Genomic DNA, 23,270 nt, shown 5'->3' with positions numbered 1-23,270 from the left:
CTCCCATGAGGTTGGATTCCAACTATTTTACCAGCAACTCTCTTATGCTAAAAGAAAAACATTGACTTTGTTGCAGTTAATTACCAAGGTCTTTCCATTCTGCTGGTTGTGTAAAAGCTCCTGATTAGTCACTGTGGATGTTACACTGCACCATCGATTTCTTTAAAATAAGGCAATAAAGTGACATTAAAGCAATGATGATTGCTGTTAACCATCTTCAATAGAAATAATCAGAAAAGCAATGAGCCAAACAGACAAAAGAAAAACACAGGGAACATGGGGTAAAACATTTATTAGTCAATTAACAAAATATCTTTTAGAAAAGAAAAAAAAAACAAGTAGAAACAATTCTTATCTATTTTTTTTGAATAAAAAAAAAAACAATCTTTCAGTTAAAATATAAACAGATCTTTGAAATTAAATGCAGCATTCCTTTTCCTGGTGTGGTGAAAGCTACATGTTATCCTTCTGGAATACAAAAATAATGTTTTATTTTAATAAAAACATCTGCTGTTTTTGTCCGAGTGCTACAATATAGACCAGCTGTGTACAACACTACAGCAAAAGCTAAACACACACCGATCCTTGCCAAGGTAAGAATTTCTAACCAAGTAAAAAGTGGACGGACAGGGCATGCTTAAACTTTCTCTGTTGCGTTTTAAATAGTTTCTGTCATTTAAGTGAGGTTTTACTGAGACGATACGGATCAGTTCAATCAAACTGAACAAGTGAATAAAATGTTAAACTGTGCAAATCTTATATTGACATAGCCATTTTTTGTTGTTGCCTGCTTTATGCAGCTCACTATGTGGCAACAACCTGAGCATTTCAGCATGCTAAAACATTGCTGTTATGAGTACATTTTTAAAAACTAAAATTTTATTTTTCTATCTGCGCCTATGTTTTTCATATGTTTGCATTTCTTTTTTTTTTTCCTTGTCGTGAAGCACTTTGTGTTTCTCATCTTGAAAGGTTCAACATAACGTTTTTTTTTTATTACCCTTAAAACTGCTGTTTGATAAAAATCTAATTATAGGTCCAAATTGTGAGGTAGTGCAGGTTGTGACTTCTATGAAGCTTGTGTGTTTATTCAAGTTGCAGTAAGATCATAATTTTTCCCCGTCATAAAAATAGGATGTTTAGGACAAAGACAGAACTACTGTTGTCATAAAGAGCCGTGAACGTCCACATATTGCATTTCAGTAATGAGTACTATTCAAACAACTGTCCTCTATGTTTAATTAGCTTTTTTCACAACCGTTTTCTTTTCTCTGTGTCCGAGAAAAATGACCGATTGTGTCAATTTAAACTTCCTGTTTACCTCCAAATGAATAACCTTAACTTGAAGCGACTTTTTAAAGTCATATTCCATGTTGTAGGAAAAAACTGCAAATGTACATGTAAAGCTTGAGTGACCTTAAACTAATATTTTGAGATTTGATTACTGTTATTCAGTTTTAACACAGATTTGCACAAGTGAGTCTTTTATGACCACTGCATAGCTCAATAATGCAAACAAGGAGACTTTGTTGCCAACACTTTTTTCTTGGGTAGACACTGTAGATGGATTTTTAGTCCTTGTCCAGGTTAAGCAATCCAACAACAACATTTTACTGCATTCTGGGTTGATTATTTCTTTCACATTTTTATAATTATTTTTCAGTTCCAAGCATTCCCAGCGGTTATGAGCTACAAGCCTGAACTCAATTTGAAAAAAACAAAACAACCGGATATATTCCGTTGAAATGTCACATGCCGAATTTAATCACATTTTTTATAATGTTAATTGACATATTTGCTGCAATTGGATTCTATAAAGAAAACCAAATCAAAGTCCACGTTTCAAGCCTGTTGGTCGATAATGACATTTGCTTAAAGAGTGTTGTATTGTTATGCAAAACCTGAATAAATTGTGCAGAATATCATTTATAGTTACCATTTTTTAAAAGCCGTTAAGGAGGAGTGTGTTCTTATTATTGTCAATATAATGTAGCTAACATTTGTAATTTAGACTGAAAAAGTGGATTTCACTGCTAAAAGCAACCATATTTTGTATTTCTATACCTGTATTTATCTTTTAAAAGATTGGTCTAAGTGAGTTGGATGGTTGAGATTAAATACAGTAAGTGAGATTTGGAGGAAGTGGTTCACTGAATATCAGATTCAGCCCTTGAACAGGAAGTGTGTGCAGACAGACAGCGGGTGTGAAGAGTCATCAGTACTTGCTGCCGGAGCCGTTAGCGAAGCGGCTGACGTATGCTTTGTAGATGGAGTCCAGGAATGAGCTGTCAGTCTGAAACACAGTAACCAAGCAAACTTAGCACAGAAAGCTGTTTTTAAGCATGCGTGTTTATTACCACGGACTGTACACGCTGCATTTACTTTGTTGAAAGAGTTAAAATACGACGATTAAAATGCAAAGTGTCAGGTGTGTTTTAATGGTTTTACCTGAATCAGATGCAGCAGTGCTGCTTGAAGCTGGCTTCTAGAAAGAGCTCTGACCTCCTCCTGCAGTGAGGGTTTGCATAAGGTTGAGGGTACAGAGCTGCTTTCTGGAGCAGCCACCGGTAACCTGCTGCTGGACTTCGTCTGAGTGAACACACTGGGAGAGAGGAGCAGGGTGGGGGCCACTGTGGCAGGTATCCGCTGTGGGGAAATGATCTGCACAGACAGGGACAGGGATTAAAGTGGAACTCGGTGTGCACATCCAGGCTGAAAGCCGTAGATCACCATGAACGATTTACCAACCGAGGACATAAACGCGCATGCAACGACAGCTGGTAACACATTAGAGTCAAGCCGTGGAAAATATGAAGAGAAACTTGTAAAAGCATTTCTACCTCTTGCACTTTTATGAAGTTTGTTATGTCCCAAAACAAAAATGTTATTAACTTATTATGTTGATTTTTTTATGTGATAAACATGGAAGAAAATAACATTTTATCATAATTAAAAATTTGGCATTCATTTGTATTCAGAATCTCTGAGTAAAGTCTTTGCAGAATCGCCCTTTGCTGCAATCACAGCTTTGCAAATGTGTCTTCAGAAAAAAGTTCAAGTCATTTTAATTTGGAAGAAGTGTGTCTGTGCACATCAATGTTGAAGTCTTACCACAAATTTACCAACTGAATTTAAATCTAGACTTTGATTGGACCACTCTAACACACTGATTTGATTTTAATTTTAAGGCATCAGATAGATATGAATACTTTTCTAAGGCGCTGCATAGATGCCATATGAAAGTCCAGTTGCAGTAGTTTCTGTATCTGAAAATCTGCATCACTATTTCACAACAAAAACAAAGTGTGCTATGAAGCAACAGATTAGGAGCTTCATTCTTTAAAGTTGACTACTTTTCCAAAGAACTCAGAAATCAGTTGGTCTTATTCTACTTAAGGAAATCTTTCTTTTTTCTTGCAAAGAAAAGTCTGATGCTGTAATGTCACAAAATACAAAGTCATGGAAAGAGAGCTGCTGGTCCTTAATGACACCATCTGTTGGAAACAAGAACTACAATCCTTCCATTTCCTCCTGCTGTAGTTTTGTTTCAACCAAGAAGAGCTACTGTTTAACCACTGCTGATGTTCCTTTTTTCTCTCTTACATTAACAACTTTAAACTTTACCTAGAGCATTTTATAGATAAGAAAAAAAAAGACCTGTATTCAGCTTCTAACTGAACTGTTTGGGGGTTTTTTTTTACCTGAAACTGCAGCTCAGGTTTTTGATCTGGGGCAACTGAAGTCTGCGTTGGGCCTGTGCCTAAAGAGGAGCCTTGGCTTTGACTCGCACTGGGCCCCAGGAATCGAGGTGCCAGTCCTGGATGCGGATGGAGTCGGGGATGCTCGTGGGAAGTGAAGCTCTGTTCCTGCTGGACCAGCTGGAGTTTCTGCAGGAGCTCATGAGGAGAAACCACACCCTGCATCTGGGAGGTCAGACCTGGCGAACGACCACAGGGCATCGTTACTTGGCAACAGCAAACAGACTAAAGCAAGCGTAAAGTTGAATACATGCTGAACGACAAACAGACATATTCAGAAGTCACATAATATGAAGTGAATTATTGGAAAAACATATTTTTTAAATCTAAATCAGACCAGGATTTGACAGAAATTATGACTGGAACGATTAAACAGATTCATCGCGCTAAATCACCAACTAATTTAATAATTGGTTAATCATTAACTGGTTTATTCAGACTCAAAAAAACAAAATTTTCTGATAAAGAACATATTCAGAGCACAAACCTGGTTGAGGTATAATTATGCCCAAACTGCACATAATTTATATACATTTTGCACTTAAGATAAAAACACTCATGTCTGTAAATTGGTTTTAAGATAGATTAGCTTTAGATTACTAGTTACTTTATTAAAATCAATCATTCTTTTTTCAAATAAAAACAGCTGGATGTCCATTTTTCTGGTTTGTCTTTTGGTGAATCGCAGTCAAATAGATTTCGCACCTGTTCCCATGGCAGCAGAATCCTTCGGCCCCCTCTTCTGCATCTCTGCCTGTAACTTCGTCAGGCCGAGGAGGAGCTGCTGACCTTCCTGTGCTTCGAGGTGGGAACGTGACACAGAATCCAGCTGGCCAGGCTGGGAGGCGGGATACGGGTTCTGCTGCAGCGCCGGAGGAGCCGCGGCAGTGAAAGAAGTGGCGAGCAGAGGGGGTGGATGGTTTTGCAGGAGACGCTTTATTGGGTCGTGCTGCTGCTGCTGCTCCTGGTGGTGGTGATGGAGGAGATGGGGGTGCTGATGATGGTGATGGTGGTGGTGGTGTTCCAGCGGCACCCCGTTGTCACACAGCCGGTTCTCTGGGGACTCGGACAGTGTCTGAAGCACGCCCCCAGCTCCTGCCGCCCCCCTCTGTCCCTGCATGAGCTTTGCGATGGCCGGACAGTGCTGAAGTTGGTTCGGCAGTTGGCGGAGAGCGCTCCCGCTCTCTTCCCTGTCCGCCGACCCAACTGCCGTGTCTCTACCTCCGGAGGGGGCGACGTTTATGCCAGAGTTGAGTGAATCCTCATAGATCAGCGTGCGGGCGACAGGTGGGCGGGCGACCTTTCCTGCTGCTGTGGAAGCAGCCAGAGGAGGAACTGGGTCAGATTTAAGAGGGTGGTGGTGCTGATGCTGCTGAGAGCCTAACAGGGTGGTTAAGGCCACAACCGTGGTGGTGTCTGCTCCTTCATTGACCTGGAAGGGACAAAATTGACACGGGTAGAAACATTATGGAGAAACGTGATATTTTCCAGCCTGAAAACACACATTATGTGGCTGTGTTTTACCTGAGTGTTTGGTTTAACTGGTATTGGTTTGATCAGATTAGGATTTCCACACAGTACACTGCTGCCCCCAATCTCCTTTGGCTCTGAGGTAGACTGTCAGTAAGACAACAGTGTTAAAAACACAAAAGAATCCAGTAGAACCCTTACAGATGATGTAAACCTTAAAGAAACATCTGGGTTCCGCTACCTTATCATACTCTGTTCGTGCCTTGGTCAGCATCTGGATGATGTCGACCGCTTTCGCCTCGTTATTTCCTCCGACTAAGCCACCTCCACCTCCTGCTGCTGCTCTCGGGGATATGGAACCACCCTGAGACTGAGCGAGGATCTGCTCCTGCTGGGTCAAACTGGACAAAGTGCAGATTCCCCGCATCAGTTTCAGGCCATTAATTAAAGGAAAGATTTAAAAGTTAGAAAACCTAATTAGGCTAAATGTTTCTCCACATTTCTTTCTTTTTTCTTTAAACATGCAGCCTGAATACGTTTTAGCAAGAAATAAATGCAGAAGATTTCTAAAACGTTCATACTTGAAAGAATATCAAACTTTACTTGGAGAACATTAATGCAATGGGAAAATAAATCCAATGCAAAACTAAAATTTTACACAAATTAAGAAAAATAGCAACAACTCTAGTATTATACTTATTGATAGTACTAAGAATTCCTGTAAAAATAATAGTTACCTTATTAAATTAACTATTAGATTAGATTAATTAAAAAATTAAAACAGCTGGAACTGTGACAGAAAAAGAGAGAGGGTCCAAGTTTAACTAGAAGCCACCCACTGTGAGGAGGAAGGAAAGGGAAATAAAACAAATCTCCCAAAGATTATAAGGATCTGCAAGAAAGAATCAACTATAGCAGCTAAAAATGTGTTGAAAGTTCTTTGATGAGGCAGTAGTTTCAAATCCATCAGAAAATTAAGGAATTATTAAACTTTTTTCCATTTATTTCTCAAAGAATACACCTTTAACACTTAACCTTTTTAATAAAAAATAAATAAATTACTCCAAATCTGTTAAAATAAATGCTGTTATTTTGTGTGTTTACAGACAAAAACTTGAGAGGTTTTAGTTTTAGATTTTAGCATATGACTGATTAAAGTTCCACTCTTGTAGCTTTACTACTCTAGAAATATTCAGTCCTGAAAGCCCTCATAGCCTCAAATGGCTTAGGATGCAAGTCTATAGCTTCATCTTCTAAAGAGCAGAAGTAAATAGTTTCCAGTAACACATTAGTTTTTGATTGCAAAACAACTCCTAAATGAAGTAGTCATATTTTATGTGAAACTGCCATCTATTAAATGTATACTTACATCCTCATCATTTGTGCAATTCGCTGACAGTCCAGCTTATCGTAGAACCAGATCCCGTGAATAACCACTGAGTAAAAAAAAAAAGAAAAAAAGATAAGGTTTAATCAGCCGAACAAACACATTTACAATAAATAATAATAATAATAATAATAATAATAATAATAATAATACTATAAAAAAGTTTTTAAAAATAAAAAACCGAACAAGATGCTTTGTTCGGTTTAAGCAGAAGACAATAAGCAGAAAAATCTATTTTTATAAATATGACTCTACAGTTCTGGGATGAGCTCATTGGTAAGGTCGGCAGACAACAAAATGAGCAAGTTGACCTACTCATAACCTTAAAATCAAATAAATACACAGACATAAAATAGCTCCAATTTTCTACTATGACATCAGAACCCACACAGCCGAGGCTTTAAAATGAGTCATTTCCCAGCCAAGCCAATGGGAACAGAGGCAGGCAGCACCATTATACAGTGAAACATGGGCCCCAGGAGTCTCTTGAACTGTATAAACATAGCGAGGACAAGAGGGAAACGATTCCAACATGGTTCTTTAGAAGATTGCGTGGCAGCAAGATAAATATGTTTTATTAATCAAGTCCCTATATTTAACTACAAATGATTTAACTGTTTTTATGTTTCATTTCCTCGAAAATGCATCAGAATAGCAGAAGGTGCAAAACATTTTATATCTCAACATATCTAGTGAAATATCAGAGTCAGAATGTGAATATCCAGTCTTACTATTAATTTAAAGCTTAAAAAAATAAGTAACGCAATGTCCCAAAAACAGCATTTTAAAGTTTTAAAGTCCCTAACCTTTTCAGACTGAACATTTTAGGTTTCTATGGTGTTTTTTTATTACATTCTGAAGTGAGCAAGAAGAGGATTAATCAGAGTAGCAGCCAAGAGGCCCATGGTGACTCTGAAGGAGAAGCGGAGATCCACAACTCACATAAAATAATTTCTTTTGAGAGAATCATTAATTGCACAATTTACAAGCCTGGCTTATGAATAAGTACCAAAAGAGAGTCATTGTCAAAAATGAGGTCATGAGAACGCATGCTTGAGTAAATGAACATGTTGACAAATTTGCCAAATAGCAGAAAACTAACATTTTTCGCCCTGAGTATATCATCCCCATGAAACATGGTGGTGGCACCATCATGATGTGGGAATGCTTTTCTCAGCAGGAACATCATGAATGGGCCACAACGTTCTGTTCCTAAACATCCGAACCTTGTTGAGGTGTAACTCAAAGTACTAGCACTTGTAACTGGAGCAAAAGATGATTCTACAAAGTATAAACAGTAAAGGACTGACTCATATTTTAATTTGCAGAAATGTAAAATAAAAAAAATAAAAAAACTCTTGTAGAAGTTTTCTTCTGCTTTATAGTAATCTTTATTCATCACATATAACTCAAACACATTAAAGTTTATGTTGGCAACGTGCAAAATGTGTAAAATCTTAAGAAAGCTTGTAAGGCAATGATTTTTGTCTTCACACTAGTTTGTTGAACAATCTCAGAAAAACACAAATTTGTTTTGCACGTTTACTGGTTACAATAAAAATGCAACAAATTTACTGGATTAATCTGACTAAAATAAGACAGTATGATTTGCTCACATTCAGTTTCATTATTCTGGCATTATACTACAAGAAATGTTAGCTTATTATCTGTCTGTGCAATGAGCCGTTACTCACCACTTTAATCTGTAATATATTGTAAGTGTGTATTAAATAAATGCTTATTTTTTTCATGCCGTTATAAGCCAATAAGACGCATAAAAGGAAACAATATATTGTCTGGTTTAAACAGAGTACTATCGCAAAACAAACAAAAAAATAGAGATACACTCCTTGTGTAATGACAGAAAAACAACTGAAGTATCTATGTGGTAGCTATCAATACCACACAGAGAACATGTATTCCCAATCCGGCACACGGACCAGAGAGGTCAGCGTGGATGTAGGGACAGACAGAGAAGAGGCCGGCAGAGACATACACAGTCAGTTAAGTAGAGCCTGGGAAAAAAAATCAGCCCTGTTCCAAATAAGTAACTGCAGTGGGAGACTTGACTGGTGGAGCCAGAGCCACTTAGCGCTCACTGGGGATGAGACAGCTTGACAGAGACCCCGGGACACACACAGAGCCGAAATCAGACAGCTGGAAAATTGAGGAAAAATGAGCAGGACTGATAGGAAGGAGTGAAGTGTGTTTGAGGGAGATAATCAACTCCATAAAAATAGGAACACGTAGTTCTCGGAGCGCTCTGGCTGTCAGGTAACATTGAACAGACGGAGTTTCGCAAATGATGCAAAAAAAAAAGAAGAAAAGCAGTACTGAAGGTGACAGAAAGACAGCTGAGAAAGAATCTCTGACGTCTCTTTGACCAGTCTGAACGCAGCCGCACAGACAAGAGGACCAAAGAGCTTAAAGATAAAAAACAAAAACGTAAAAGCTTATTTAGATGTCTTACCAATAATGTGTGGAATATCTCGACCCCTGATTTGTAGAAAGTGTCTGTTTTATCAGTGAAGAGGGAAGACTGCTAGAAGAAAGGCAGGAGGAAGACCAATAAAAACTTTACGTTGGAGAAAAAGAGGGGAGGCTCCAGTCTGGTCCCAGGACCTTGGAGGGAAGAGGCGGAGGGGAGCCAGACATGTAAGACCCAAGCCAAGAACAGTACCACTACAACTGGGAAGACAGCTAAGTGACCATGTGGGAGGAAACCTTCAGCAGGACACCTTCTGTTCAGAACAGCTGAAGACAGGAGCGAAACCTCCCAGATTGTCGGCGTTTCAACCTGGATGCCAGAAAGTTCAACCAACAACCGTCCGGTGAGGTCCGCGAGTGATCCGCATCTGAAACCCTCAGGGACAGGGACAATCCAGCCAAGACAGAGAGCATGTGATGATTGCTCTGCATTCGCTTCTAAACCATTTACTGCTGGAAACGGAATCTTTATGAAGACTTTCTGTCTGTTTTAGAAAGCTTTGTTGGCCAAGGTGGAGGATGTGTTGTTCAAGACAGTTTGGATCGACTTTTACGTCAGAATGAGACCAGATGTGCAAGGAAAGCTCACAGTAACAGACTATTCAAACCGTGTGTATGTTCCTACTGGCTCGGCTCTTAAAGTAAGACACACATTCTTTGGAGTTATTGTTGTAGTAGAAGACCCATAGCTGTTTTTGGTTAGATTCTTAGGGGAGTACATACTGAAACTTAAAAGTTAAATAAAATGTACAGTGAAGGAAAAACTGCTGCAAACATCTCTACCTAAATTTGCAACTGAAGACTGGGCCTAAAGAGACCAGTAATTGGTAGTGTCAAATTATCTTTGGCAATTTTTCTGGATATTTTTTGCGAGAAAAAGGACAGATTAAAATCAACCGTTGAAGAAATTTAAAACGGCTCGACTGCTCTGGTACCATGCTGAGGGGCCTGTTTCAGAGGAAACTAAAACATGAGAGACTGGAGGAGGAACCCGAGGTCCGATTTAAGGGATCGCTGGTGTCCGAGAGAGATTTGGGATACAAGTACGTCAGACCTGGAGGTAAGACGACCCCGAGCTTCTTGGTTTTTATGCACGTTAGTGCTGCTGTGTCAATACACAATCAAACTCTTTATCTTATTCACAAAAGATATGTCAAGTTTGTTTATGATGATAAACAATTAAATTCTGTGTCCTGCTCACACATTTCTAGTGGGTCAAATTATTACCGGGAGCTCAAGCTTGGTCAGACTGGAAGAGGAGGATCTGTGAACCCCCAACCTTCAAATTCAGTCACAGAATCTCAAATCGATTGACGTCTGGGCTTTGACTGGACCATTCAAACCATTGAACATACTTTTATCCTAAACCATTTCTTTGTAACTGCATGCTTATAGTGTCCTGAAAACATCGAACCTCCAGTCAAGTCTCATTTCTTATACATTTATTTTTCTTCCAGGACTGCCCATTAATTTGACCAGCTTCAATTTAAGCATAAGCATCCCCATATCATGACACTGCAACTACCATGTTTCACTGTGGAAGTGGTGTCACTGTGGAAGTGGTGTCACTGTGGAAGTGGTGTGCCCACCTGGTGTTAGGTTTTTGCCACACATTTAAATCAAGCCGTTCATCTTCCAGTCCATCTGACCACAGCATCGTCTTGTACATGTTTGCTAAACGGCTAAAGGGAAACTGGAGGGTTCGTGGCTTTCTTCAAGCAATTGCTTTCTTCTTACTGCTATTCCACAAAGGTCATATAGGTAAAGAGCACAAATATAAGTTGTCTTGTTTTCCATTGGAGCAGTGCAACTTTATAGCTCCTTCAAGGACACTAAAATTAGACTTCTTAATGTTCTCCTGATTTAACTGGACACACATTTTTGATTTGTATTTGTAAAAAGAAAAGGAAAAAAAACATCAGCAAATAAATGTTGAAAGCTGGGAAATAATGCATAGTCGTAGCAGGGCTGTAAAGTAGAAGAAGTCCTTCTATAGTGGGGAACGTTAAAAGCCTCTTCCTCTTGAGGACGGGGAAATAACGTCTTGCTCGCACTAAATGGCTCTTGCTTGAATCTTAGCCCATTCTGCGGTATATCTCTGCTGCTTATTTTTAGCCTGCGATGCCACTTTGTGCCAACCGCCATTCCAGGAAGTTACAGCCGCTCAGAGGGCTACATGTTTGTCTAATGATAAGATTCCACGACCCCTCCACCAGAGGTCACGATGCACTGGGACGGTCAGTTTTGCCAGCAGCTTATAAATCGAACGTTAGCCAGTGAAAACAACTCTTCAGCAACCTAATGACCCAAAGCACCACACGAGAGTTTTTTTTCCCCTTTAATATAACTCAGAAGTGTTGGTTTTGAAGGCATCTTAAAGCGCTTGAGGCATTATTACTTGGCTAACGTGCAAAAACTTTGTACTTTTATATTTTTTTATCTGGATAGTCGACAATCTTTTAAATCGCAGCAACTATAGAGATAAAATTCCGCCTGATTACAACAATTATTTATATCTCCTCCTTTTGGTGCTTTATAATCAAAGTAAATTAAGGCTACAATTAGGTTTGACCATTATGTTTGCAATACACCCTCTTTGACTCGCATAACTCCAATTTTAGCAGAGGAAACAATCATCAGCTTTGTCGTGAATACTTGTTGAAAGTACTTTTAATTTCTTCCTTCTTCCCACAACAAGTGAGTCAGCCTCACATTTTAAATTCATTCTCCATTACTGAACTATTACATACTATAATTTGCACTTCAAACCATCAAAGGAAGTGCAAAAGGTCACTTACTAAACTTTATGTCATACACAGTCTTTCCCGCAGCCTTCTGGTTATTTATTATTACTGAGAGTAAGCACAAAAATCTATGTCGAGAAGCAGAACGATCAAAGCAGGCGTAAGGAATCCACTTCCATCTGCTACCTAGGAAGCCTCAAGGAGAGTTGAAGGCAGGGGGAGTGGATGTGTGTGTGTCAGCAACTTATGCGTCACTGTGTTTAGATTATCAGAGGCGGTTGAGGTGTATCTAATCTCTGCTGGCTGTTTTTGTAGTGCTGTCAGACTCTTGTCCCACAGGCACACTTAGCAACGTGATTGTGTGAGCGAGGGTCGTATGTAGGTCTCAGAGAGACTTGGGCTGATAAAATTGACTAAAACGTCTTTACTTAGTTCCTTAAATGGAGCTACTAGTTCCCACTCAGATGATCTACTTTCTCCCCTTTCGTTATTTGTTATCAGACTTCCAAACCACTGCACAAATCTGTCCTGCTTTTTGTAGGGACATGATCACACCATCGGTATTATGACCTAACTTGGCTTCTGAGACGTATTGCATCTAACTTTGGAAGAGGAGTCTACATCTATTACAGACAGCCAAGGGAGTCAAGTAATTAAGAAGGTCTGCATAGACTGCCAACCACATTCTTAGCACTCCTGGTAAAGATATGTGCAAATTACACTAGATAATCCAAATAGAAAAACCTAGAAAAATGCTCATTTTAATTAGAGTATGTTTACTAAGTGGGGGCGTGGGGGGGTCGGGGGGGGAACCTGCATCTAGAAATAATTGTTTTATAAGTAATCTATGGCTTCTTGTGTCATCATTGTATAACTGTAACTGTTTTCTGTTAGCCACTTGGCTGAATGAACACCCATTTAACGCTGCTACGATGCACAGTGAGCTGGATGCTGAAGGAAGATCAACAAAATATCACTTTTAAAGAGCAGCAGCAAAAGCGTCGTTTTTAAATCACCAAATTGTTTGGGATTGGTGCTAGTAAAAACTATTTCTGTCCTACCATCACAAATCTAGGACTATAACCGGAACTATGTGCTTCAGTCAGATGAGATTAGGTGTAAAAAAAAGTTATGTGTGCTTAAACTATGAAATATGTTAAAGGACTAAAGGCTGCCTTATTGAAAATAAGTGATTTGATGAAAGTTTTAACAACCAAGTAAGAATAGTTGGGGTCCTGATGATTCCATTTCAAAATTACCGCAGCAAACACATGCTCAAATAGGTTGCATTTTTCTAAATTACTAAACGTGACATAATGCCAAAGCAATAGAAGATAAATAATTGTAAGGTATTTCACACATCTAAATTTGTGGCACACTAAAAATCAATGCCGAACAGACGATTTAATCCCAAAAATGTTACAAGTGTTAAACTAAAAAAATATTAAATCCTTATGAGCAGTTGAACCACATTTGTTTTTTCTGTAAGGTTTAAACACAGTATAGAATACTTCCCCTTATTTCCTCTACTTATAACTGATACTGGTGTACATACTCATTAGAGCAACTTAGCTTGTTTTATTATAACCCAGTTCCCAATTGATGTGCATGCAATAACAGGAAAACACTGAGGAAAAAACAGACAATATCAATGGCTAACAGGTGAACTATGCGTATGTGTGTATTTAAAACTACACTATATATGAAATCACAGTCATCATCATAATACCAGCACAGATTATATATACAGTTTTCAGAAATTGTAAAATTGTTGCTTACATCGTGCATTACGGTAAAGAAGGAAAGGGTCCTGCAGCTGGAAGTCCAAGTCTTTTGTGATGGGCTCTGTCAGATTCTCCATATTAAGACGGTTCATTATTGTGAAGCCATGCCTAGGAGATGCCAATCTGAAATAAGATTAGAACACAGCACAAAAAAGATCAATAAAAATTATTGATGAATATGGGTAGACAAGCTACTTTTTATATTTTACTCCAGTAAATCTACATAAAATCCAGAGCAATTAATTTCCTTCAAATGTTACCTTTTAAACAGAAACCACCTTGGTGTAATTTGTTACGGCCTGAGAGTTTTTTTTCTATAGAAAACAGCAATGTCATAAAAATATTTTACTTGTTTTGCATTCTGTTATCCTTGCCTTTACGGAATACTGGCAATAATGCAGGTTTGTGGAAATGACTTGACAAGACAGGAACAAATAAGTGGATAAAAACAAACTACTCGTTCTTAAACATTTCTAAGAACCTTGTTACCTTGTGTAAATAAATAAAGTGCCTTCCACTTCTGTCTTCTCCTGAAAAACAATAAAGTGTTGAGAACAAAAAATAAATAAAAGTTTCATTAAATATTTCAAACATTTTAAACTCTCTATATATTTTATTTAATAACTCCTTATGGTACGTTCGATAATAGTAAACCTGTAAGCCAGTTTAAACGCGCGTCTACCAGAGAGAAGCTAAAATAGGCTAAGCTAAGCTAGCATTTAGCACATATTTTTTTCAAAACTTACCCACTCATTCGCTCGGTTATTATAAGTATACAGGGCGACTTGGCTGGCCACGTCCACAATGTTGTTTATGTAAGGGTCTTGTCTCTGCAGGGCAGACAGACTTATGTCCAGACCTTTAGCAGCAAGGTAACTATTGCTAGCTGCAGAACTCATCGTTCTCTATGGAGAAGATATCCAGCTAGCAAGCTTCAACCTCAACACTCACAGAAAGACTGCTAAAAAAGCAAACAAACGGCAAGTTGAAAATGTAGTTATATCACTAGAAGCCTTTTAACCGTCTTTAAACGAGTATGAGTAAAGTAAAAACTGTTCTTCTAAGTTTTCGAGCTCTAACTGTAATGAGTGAGTTTTTGACCAGCCATGTTTAGGTCGGCAGATTGTAAACATCCCAGACATAACTAGTTGCGCGTCGAGATGCAAATCCTATAATTCAGCTTTGAAAAATCGATCAAAAGAAACCTGTAGGTCTGAAAATCAAGCTAAATAAATACATAAATACCAAGATAATAGGGATGACAACAGTTACATGTAGATGTTTTAAATTGAATAGCTTTAACTCTATTATTATTATTATTATTATTATTATTATTATTATTATTATTATTATTATTATTATTCAAGCTTTAGTGAGCCTTGCTGGACAAAAGAACAGATACTGATACTTAAGTGGGTATTTTGATTTTACCATCTGCAGCAATTTTTTATTTTATGTTATTAATTTTATTTACTCTGACCTCACGATTTTAAAAATAATTTAGGAATTTATCTATGAGTAAATAATGTGAACGTCATTTTCTAAAGAATATTGATGGCGTTTAAGCTAGTTACATCCACTAGGGGGCATTAAAGAGATGCTTCTGACAAAACTGATCTACAGTTTTTTTGTATGCCTGAACTGCAGTTAATTTGAATGCAACTGAATTCAACACTTCATGAAGAAAAACCTTTAAATACCACAATGTTTGTAGGTCTGGGTGGTAATCCACTTGTTCTACTTGGTTTATGAAGCCTCCTCGACTAAAAAAAAAAAAATCTCTCTTTCTTATCTTTCTAGTGAGGATAAAGTCTTGATTAAATGTAAAAAGGAATTACTTTTCTAAATTGACCTTACTTCAAATCTATGTCTAATATCTGAAAAGTAGCACACATATTTTCCCTACAACAAACATGATGCTACCAATTTTTAAATCCAAAACTACTCTTCATATCCTTATAGGACCAGCAAAAAATAAAAATAAAAAAACAGGAGCATTAACTGACTCTCGGTGTACTCAGCTGATGCTGATATCTGTCATTCAAAATCAAGTCAAGTATTTCATTCATAACATAAACATAACAGCAGCTGACACCTTCATGTTCTTCGCTAGGTTACAGTGATGTTATTCACAAGTACGGATCAAAAAATGTAAATATTGTGAAAGGGTTCAATATTTCTTGTCACTCATTCGCTGGCTGCTTCCATGTCACCCTGCATTCATGCCAAATGAGGGATGATTTGTTACTGAATGCAGACGGATGAACATAGTTTTCAGAAATCTCACTTTTCTTCTTTGAATATCCTTTTTTATTGACCTTATGTAATATTCAGATGTTCTGAGATGCTGGGTTTTCATTACCTGTAAACCATAATAATCGAAATTGCAATTAATATAAGCTGTATATGTCTTTTAAATACCTGAACTTAGTTTCTTATTTCCCCCTTGAATCGACTTTGTGACCCGTCACCGATTAAATTAAGTGAACAGACTGGATGCAGCGGCTACAGATGTTCGGAAATACGACACATCCTTCCTGAAAGGGATATTCAAGGACAAGAGCAGAAACTGATACAGGAAAAAATAAACAAAAATCTTTCTCCAATTTGACTCAGCAATTATAAATTACAGTATCGGGTCTAGGATCTGGTAATAAATCCTTCTTCAACTATACCTTGAATCAAACGCCAACTCTCAGGTTGGCGTTTTAAGCTTTGTGGAATTTCCAAAATAATATATTTTTTTCCACACAGCTTCTTATTCTGCTTACAAAATGAAACCATCAGAGCAAGAAAAAAGCATTAACCTTGGAAAATGAGCATTTAGCGGAAAGTCAAAACTGAACTTTTCTGTCTATATTCAATAGTTTGACAGATTTCTGAGCATTTCTGACAAAAAAAAAACATTAACCATATACTCTCTCTCTATTCCCCCTCACTTGCTATAAATAGTAATGCTAACAATTTCAATAACAATTCTCATGAGAGAAATAAAAATCTTCTTGGTCAACTATGTCTGCCTTTTACTCTCCCCCCCCCTCGGGAACCTTGCGAGGTGTAAGCTCACATGTATATGTGCTTAAAATTTAATTCATTAGCTACTAATGTACTGGCTGTAAGGTGTCAGTTTGTAAATGATAGTACTAATGAGTCATTTATCAGGGCATCAATACTGCCAATAAGTACTCAGTCAAGACTGATTGTTTGTCTCCTGTTGGTAAAGGAAACATGTCACAGTCTATCATAATTTAACCAGCGGGCCAGCTGATCCCGATCATGTCATAAACAGAATAAGCTACAACCTTAGAGTAACAGCCACGAGTCACATTTGCTGTAAAATAATACATTAATTTAGTTATTCGGTGGAAGAGAAAGGGATCAAGTTGTTGGAGCACCAGTACAAAAAGAATCGTCAATACTTACTAAACACAAAACTTCGCACACATATTTTTCTGCTGTCTGCAGACAGGGAAGAGACGCTGCATGTGAAGGCAAAGAGCCATGATTAATGGGTGATGAATAGCTCGCCTGAAGTGCACCACCTGGATTTATCATCAGGTACACCTTCAGATGGAAGGTAAATTAAATTCATCGACTAATATTTGGATTTAGAAACGTGAGTTTATGATACGGTCCATTTTAAAGGAGGCGTTTAAGACCAAATAATAAAAGTTCAAGAATATGAAACCGTATTTTATCACCGTTTAAGCAAATTTTTTTTTTTTTAATTTGTATGCGAGTAATGAAATTGGTACGTTTCCCCAGAAATAGTAGTAGTAATCGTAGGAATCTAACTCTGATCACTTACGCTGATATACTGGCATTTTAGATTTATAATCATACTTTTCAAATACATGCTCCTTATGTGATCTGTTGCTGTCTGGTGGTTGCTAACAAGTGGCCGATTGCAGCTGTGCTGCACATGCAGTTACCCCACAGAGACCAAATTATCTCCAACTACTAAAACACATCAACAAGTGTTTCGCCGTTTTACTCAAACTCTGTGAATTAACACAAAGTTGATTGTATTGAACTTTACTTCATTGACTTGTTTTTTTTTTTAAAACAAGTCAATGACAAGCTGCAATCCTTAAATATAAAACTTTTTAAGCCTATTTAAATAACGAACTGAGCTTGAAGCACCCTTTCTACAGGACCAGTTAGAGTGCATGTGTGATTGGATTGAACTGGCTTGACTTTCTTTCAAAGCGAATGGACGTCATGTGTTGTGAAACGGCGCAACAGGAACTAAACTGAATTAAATAACTTGATTTTAAATTAAGATAAAACAGTCTGCCTTTCTTTAATCTGGCATTTAGCAAATCGGGCATCTGAAAAGGCAACAAAGGGCATCATTTCTGAAAGAAACAATTTGTCTGGGTTTTTTTTAACGCTGTAACAAAAAAATGGACAGATAATTATTTATACCTTACTCAGTAATCAATTGAAAAGCCTTTATTGGCTCCACAGTCATTGAACCCCTCTAATATTTAGTGGTTTAAGGGATATAAATACTCTCTTTGTAGAGCAATATATGTATTAGAAAATATTTGTATATTCTTAAATTTGACCCCTATGTCAGTTAATAAAATCAAACTAATCTGGCAATACATTTATAAAAGGCTAACATTAAAAACGATGCATCTTATAAACTATTTCTTTTTATTTTAATAAGGGAGTTACACTTTGGTAAATCAGCAGGTTGCTGGGTTTTTTTTCCCCCCTACATGAGATCTCAGCACTTCCACGTTCGTCTGCAATTCCCAGAGACAAACTCACTCGCACATACTAAAAGGTCTGGAACTGCAAGTATAGAAGATTCCCAAATAGAACAGATATGCCATGAACAGGCTGGATTACAGAGGACATTAGTGTGTCTGGTTGTGTGTGTGTGTGTGTCTGCATGCTTGCGTGTCCCCTGGGCAAAAGTATCTGTTCCCATGACCTGCCCTCCATCCAGTCTTCCTTCTCCCAGTCTTTCCTGTCTGTCGATCTTCCATTCACAGACTAACAGACCAGCTAAAGTCTTCTGCCGTCTGTCTCGTGTTACAACCTCTCCAACGGCAGTGAGACGTCCATCTGCAGCAATGGGAAGGTGTTTGTATGGTAAACAGGGTTCAGGCACAGTTTTTCCTCCAGTATACTCAGACCAACTTTTAACCTTTTTAACTTTCACGAGCTTTCAGGAAAAGAAACAAAAAAAACAACAAGTGCTTGAGGCCGATTGACTGTCAAATCAGTCACTGCAGATTAGAGTCACAGATTGATCTTGTGACTCTTTTAATGGACTTCATTGGATGACTTTTTCGAGAGACCAAATTGGAAACACTGGGTGCATTTATAAAACCGATTACACTGGTTCCACAACGCCCAGTTTTACTAATCCAATTATATTCATGCCCCGATGCCTTTGGAATTACCCGGGTAAAACAGTTTATGTTGTTATATCACTAGCCCCCCAAAAATGAAATAGAGTTCTTCTAAGCAATTTGGACAGAGAGTTACGGATAAAACAACTAAATGAGGAAAGAAGCGAGCATCATCAAACCAAATTATTTCAAATTTCATAACACAGTTTGGCTAGATTAAATTTAGGCAAAATTGAAAACAAATATTGAATGCTATGTCTAAAAAGCTACGTCAGGATCTATTTAGATCTTCAGCACCAACTTTCTACGTGCAATAGCCAGTTCAAATCTTGAAATTGGAAATTACTTTAAAAAATTTTGAATGTCGCATTTGGTAAATTTCTTTTTTGTTTTTAGTTGCATTGACACTTTTTAGTTTTACACCATTTGTTAGGAAAGCCATCATGTGTAAGGGCTTCTCTTAAGAAACTGGCTCATTGATCTGCTGTCTCGCTGTGTGATTGGACTCTCAGTCCTGATGCCTTACCGCATAATCAGAATTTTAATATTAAAAGTCTCTAAAGCTGAACGCCTTTTATCTTTTTCATAAACTCTTTAGTGCCCCCCCTCTCCCCCACCTCCTCCCTCCTCTCCGTCTACAGCTTAAGCAGGCGGTAATTTACATTTCGGGGAGTGTTTCCACTCGTTCATCAGTGCCAGCACAAAATCACTTCCCTCACACAGAATATTTATATACCATTCAGGGCGGAAATCACTACAGATTGTTCTGAGCAGACAAACGGATCGTCAGATTGTCGTCAATAGAATCGTTTCCGAGTCGACTCCCCGCCGCTGCCGTGTCTAGACTGACACATGCAGACAAAAAGCTTTACAGTATTAGAGAATAGTGGGTGGCGACTTTGCACTATGGCACTGAACAAATGAATACAGGGCCGGGCTGAGTCATCTCCTGATTCACCTCCTGATTATAGCCTGCAGCGGATTGACATGAGGCCTGCACACTGTGAACTTTGCATTCAGAGTCAGAGACAATTATGGGACGGCTGCTGGTGCCGCGATTAGAATCCGGGAACGCAGTTCAGTTCAGCTCAGTTCAGTTCAGTTCAGTTCAGTTCAGTTCAGTTCAGTTCAGTTCAGTTCAGTTCAGTTGTTCTGTATGCGTTCAAGTAGATGCATTTCGTCCCTCCGGCATGACATAACGAGCTCGGTAACCACGTAGAGATTTCTCTCCCTTTCAGTAAAAAGTGTTAATCTTGTGAAGGCCTTCAGATAGCAGCTTAGTTTGAGAAGCTCGACACGTTGTTTGTGAGAGCAGCTTCATCCGGAGGAGAGAGAGAGAGAGAGAGAGAGAGAGAGAGAGAGAGAGAGAGAGAAAGCCGCTGTGAGCGACAGAGCCGAGCCTTGCCGAGCGCTACTTCGCCAAGAGGCGATACTGTTGACTCCGTTTGACGTTTCACTCCCAGATGAGCCCCGTTTCGTTGTTTTGTTGTACGAAACGGCGTCCGATGTCTCCAGACGGCAACTTAACTTGGTGCGGAAAGAGAGGGAAAAAGCCGCAATCAAATCCCAGTGATCTTTCTGTTGTCATTTGGCAGGATAAGAGATTTCACGTTGAGTCTGCGTGCCAGTCTGGATGCACTGCGTTACAGAAACGTCCATATGCCTTGAATCTAAACTTTACAACCCCACACTTTAATGTGCTTTGCAATTTTATGTGGTAATAGGACAGAAAGTATGAATATGAAATGGGGGGGGAAGGGATTTATGATCTTCTAAACTTTTTACACATAAAAATCTGCAAAGTGAGGCCGGGTTAGGTTTGAGGGAGAGCATGTTAACTGATTTTTTTTTTTTTGTGTCTTGGGAGAGATTCTTCACTGGATTTAAGTGTGGAATTTTATTGGACAATAAGAACATTCTGGGTCCCTGCTGAAAAACAAATCATTCCCACAGCATGATGCTGCCACCACCCTGCCTGGGTGTTTAGGGTTGTTTGTTGAACAGGATTTAACAAAAATGCTTTCATCTTATCCTCTCTTCCATAAAGGTATAATGTTTTTTTTTAGAGTGCACAACTAACAGCTTTTCCCACCTGAGTTCTGATCTCATGGTAGCTCCTCCAGAGTTACCATGGGCCCCTTGGCTGCTTCTCTGATTAGTGCTCTCTTTGCCTCACCTGGCAGTTTGATTGGTAGATGAGCAACTGCGCAATACATACAGACACACAGGTGTCTAAAGGCATACATTTTTTCATTCCTCTGTCCTTAGTGTAGATCTGTCACATAAAATCCAAATAAAACACACTGCAGTGTTTAGTTTGGAGTTTGTTGTGACTAAACGTGAAAAGATTAAAAAGGCACACCTTTTTAAAGGTGTTGTACATTTAAGACCATATTTGTACTGCTCTCAAAACAGAAAAATAAGAGACAGAGAGAGAGAGAGAGAGAAAAAATCAACAATGCGAGCAGCAAACAGATCAGAGGTTTAGTCATGAAAGAGTCGAAAAAGCAGATATGTGTAAACACAACCTTGGCCAAAGAAAAGAATGGAGCTGAAAGGCTCCAGATGTGAAGAGACCACAGACCAATGAGATGTGCAGGTCTCTAGTCTCGGTTTGTTCCTGGGCAAATTGGAGTCTGTTGGTGAGCTTGAGCTCCGTATGGATCATTATCCCCCCCTTCAGTTCCTTCTTTGCACACTCTTTCTCGCTGCGTTTCTTGATGCTCTCAGGTTTTAGCACTTTCCATTTTTATTTTTTGTCGGGAAAACTCTGTACTAATTCGTTTTTTTTTCTTCACATCATCATCATCATCATCTGGAACCATACAGCTTCTCTCCCTTCTCTCTCTCTCTTTTGGCACACACTCAGCCAGGCGCACACACACACACACACATCTGGAAACAGTCAAAGCGTCTACATGCACTGGGAGGGGGGGCTACCTCTCTCTCTCTCTCTCTCTTTGTATCACTGCAGAGCTGAGCTGCAGGGGCAGCAGAGCCAGAGAGAAGAGAGAGCTCCAACTCCCGACCAGTAAGACAGACAGACAAGGCAAGCAGGCAGACACACAGCCGGACCATCATGGACTGGATGAGCGCAGAGAAACCAGTATCCGGATGAGACAGGACGCCGTGGCTTCTGTTAAAAGGGGGGGACTCTGCTGTATTTCTGCGTGGAATAACCGACAACCCTTTGGGAGATTTAACCCCGTGATACCCGTGATGGAATACCCTCACTCTTCTCATTCCCTAATTTTACTCCTCTTCTCCTCCTCCTCTTCCTTCTTCTCCTCCATCACCTCCACCTCCTCTTCTCCTCCATCCTCTCACATTTTGACACGCTGCTGAAGATGCGCACGAATGCGTCTTTTGCGCACTTGCATTGCGACCGCCACTGAAAAGCGCCTGTGATTTTTGTTTAGGATTTTTATTTTTATATATATATTTTTTTCATATCCGTTGTTCCAAGAAGACAAGAGAAAGGAGGACGATAGTGTTGGATACCTGAGCGAAAGGGAAGGTGTGAATTGAGTCCAACTCGGCGGTGCTGGTTTCGCGTTTCTCGCTTAGAGGGCCCGGATGTACCGAGGGATGCACCGGTGCGTTTTTCCAACCGGTTCCGCCGAAAGCTCCCTCTTTTTTCTCGCCTTCACCTCCATCATGGGAATTAGGTAATATTCACTCCATCCAAAGAGACTCCCATAAACACAAACAACGGGAATACCCCCTCAGAAACTGTCCGTGTCAGACAGTTGGCTCTTCTTCCCCCCTCCCCACCCCCTTCCTCACCCCCTTTTTCTTCTTTGATTTCTTTATTTTTTGGGGGGGCTTGTCATTCCCCCCCCCCCTTTCCATTCACTTATAAGGATAACGCCGGACTACATTTATGGTAAATGAAAGCAAAAACATGTACATCCCGGAGGACACCCTTGAGAACCATCAAGGTATGTGGTGGCTTTTATTTATAACTAACAAATATCCAAGTGTATGCATGAAGGAAGGAGGGAGGGGAGTATGATGGTCTCCAAGTGGAGATGGGATGGGGGGGGGGGGGGGGAGCAGGGGGGGAGGAAGGAGAGAAAAAAAAATCTCATTTCAACAGATGCACCTCTCACTTTCCCCTCTATGTGCAGTTTGTTTATTTCACCTTTCCTACTCCAACCACCCAACTTGTGGTCGCGTAATGGCGCAAGAAAGCTGCAGGTTGGATATGGATGAGGCCATCTTTTTTTTTTTTTTTTTTCCCCTTTCCAATTTCTTGGTTCGCTCCTGCA

At 39.1% G+C, this 23,270-nt stretch overlaps 2 protein-coding genes across 26 annotated transcripts in view; one reads left to right on the top strand and one right to left on the bottom strand.

Moving 5' to 3' along the window:
- Positions 1-275: 275 nt before the first annotated feature.
- dcp1b (decapping mRNA 1B) lies at positions 276-14,864 on the bottom strand. Of its 2 annotated transcripts, XM_008400702.3 has the most exons (10): positions 14,377-14,864; positions 14,120-14,160; positions 13,626-13,753; positions 6,598-6,664; positions 5,470-5,629; positions 5,283-5,375; positions 4,464-5,190; positions 3,702-3,937; positions 2,449-2,661; positions 276-2,293 (listed from the first exon to the last, which is right to left on the bottom strand). In XM_008400702.3, the coding sequence occupies exons 1-10, from the start codon at positions 14,527-14,529 to the stop codon at positions 2,216-2,218; spliced, it is 1,896 nt and encodes a 631-aa protein (XP_008398924.1). In that variant the 5' UTR covers positions 14,530-14,864; the 3' UTR covers positions 276-2,215. The 2 variants fall into 2 exon arrangements, with proteins under 2 accessions (XP_008398924.1, XP_081460262.1); XM_081604136.1 differs by lacking the exons at positions 13,626-13,753; positions 14,120-14,160; positions 14,377-14,864 and adding an exon at positions 9,086-9,441.
- A 5,915-nt stretch (positions 14,865-20,779) lies between these two features.
- Positions 20,780-23,270, top strand: part of cacna1c (calcium channel, voltage-dependent, L type, alpha 1C subunit) — a 177,471-nt gene continuing 174,980 nt past the window's right edge. For 9 of the 24 annotated variants that reach the window (XM_008400697.3, XM_017302772.2, XM_081604126.1 and 6 more), the window contains exon 1: positions 20,783-22,940. In XM_008400697.3, coding sequence (XP_008398919.1) covers positions 22,883-22,940 — 58 coding nt within the window. In that variant the 5' untranslated portion in view covers positions 20,783-22,882. Of the gene's footprint in view, positions 22,941-23,270 lie in introns of all 24 variants that reach the window. The other 15 variants (XM_081604128.1, XM_081604124.1, XM_081604120.1 and 12 more) reach the window with 5 other exon arrangements.

The sequence above is a fragment of the Poecilia reticulata genome, chromosome 23 (assembly GCF_904066995.2).
Source record: "Poecilia reticulata chromosome 23, P_reticulata-male-v2, whole genome shotgun sequence".
NCBI classification, from domain to species: Eukaryota; Metazoa; Chordata; class Actinopteri; order Cyprinodontiformes; family Poeciliidae; genus Poecilia; species Poecilia reticulata.
This window is presented reverse-complemented; position numbering and strand designations above follow the sequence as displayed.

Bases quoted from the DNA above. Each gene is read 5' to 3' on its own strand.
- dcp1b (XM_008400702.3), bottom strand. From the start codon at position 14,529: ATGAGTTCTGCAGCTAGCAATAGTTACCTTGCTGCTAAAGGTCTGGAC. The intron at 14,161-14,376 runs GTAAGTTTTGAA...ATTGTTTTTCAG, and splicing joins ATAACCGAGCGAATGAGTGG to GAGAAGACAGAAGTGGAAGG. The intron at 5,376-5,469 runs GTAGCGGAACCC...TCTTACTGACAG, and splicing joins CACGAACAGAGTATGATAAG to TCTACCTCAGAGCCAAAGGA.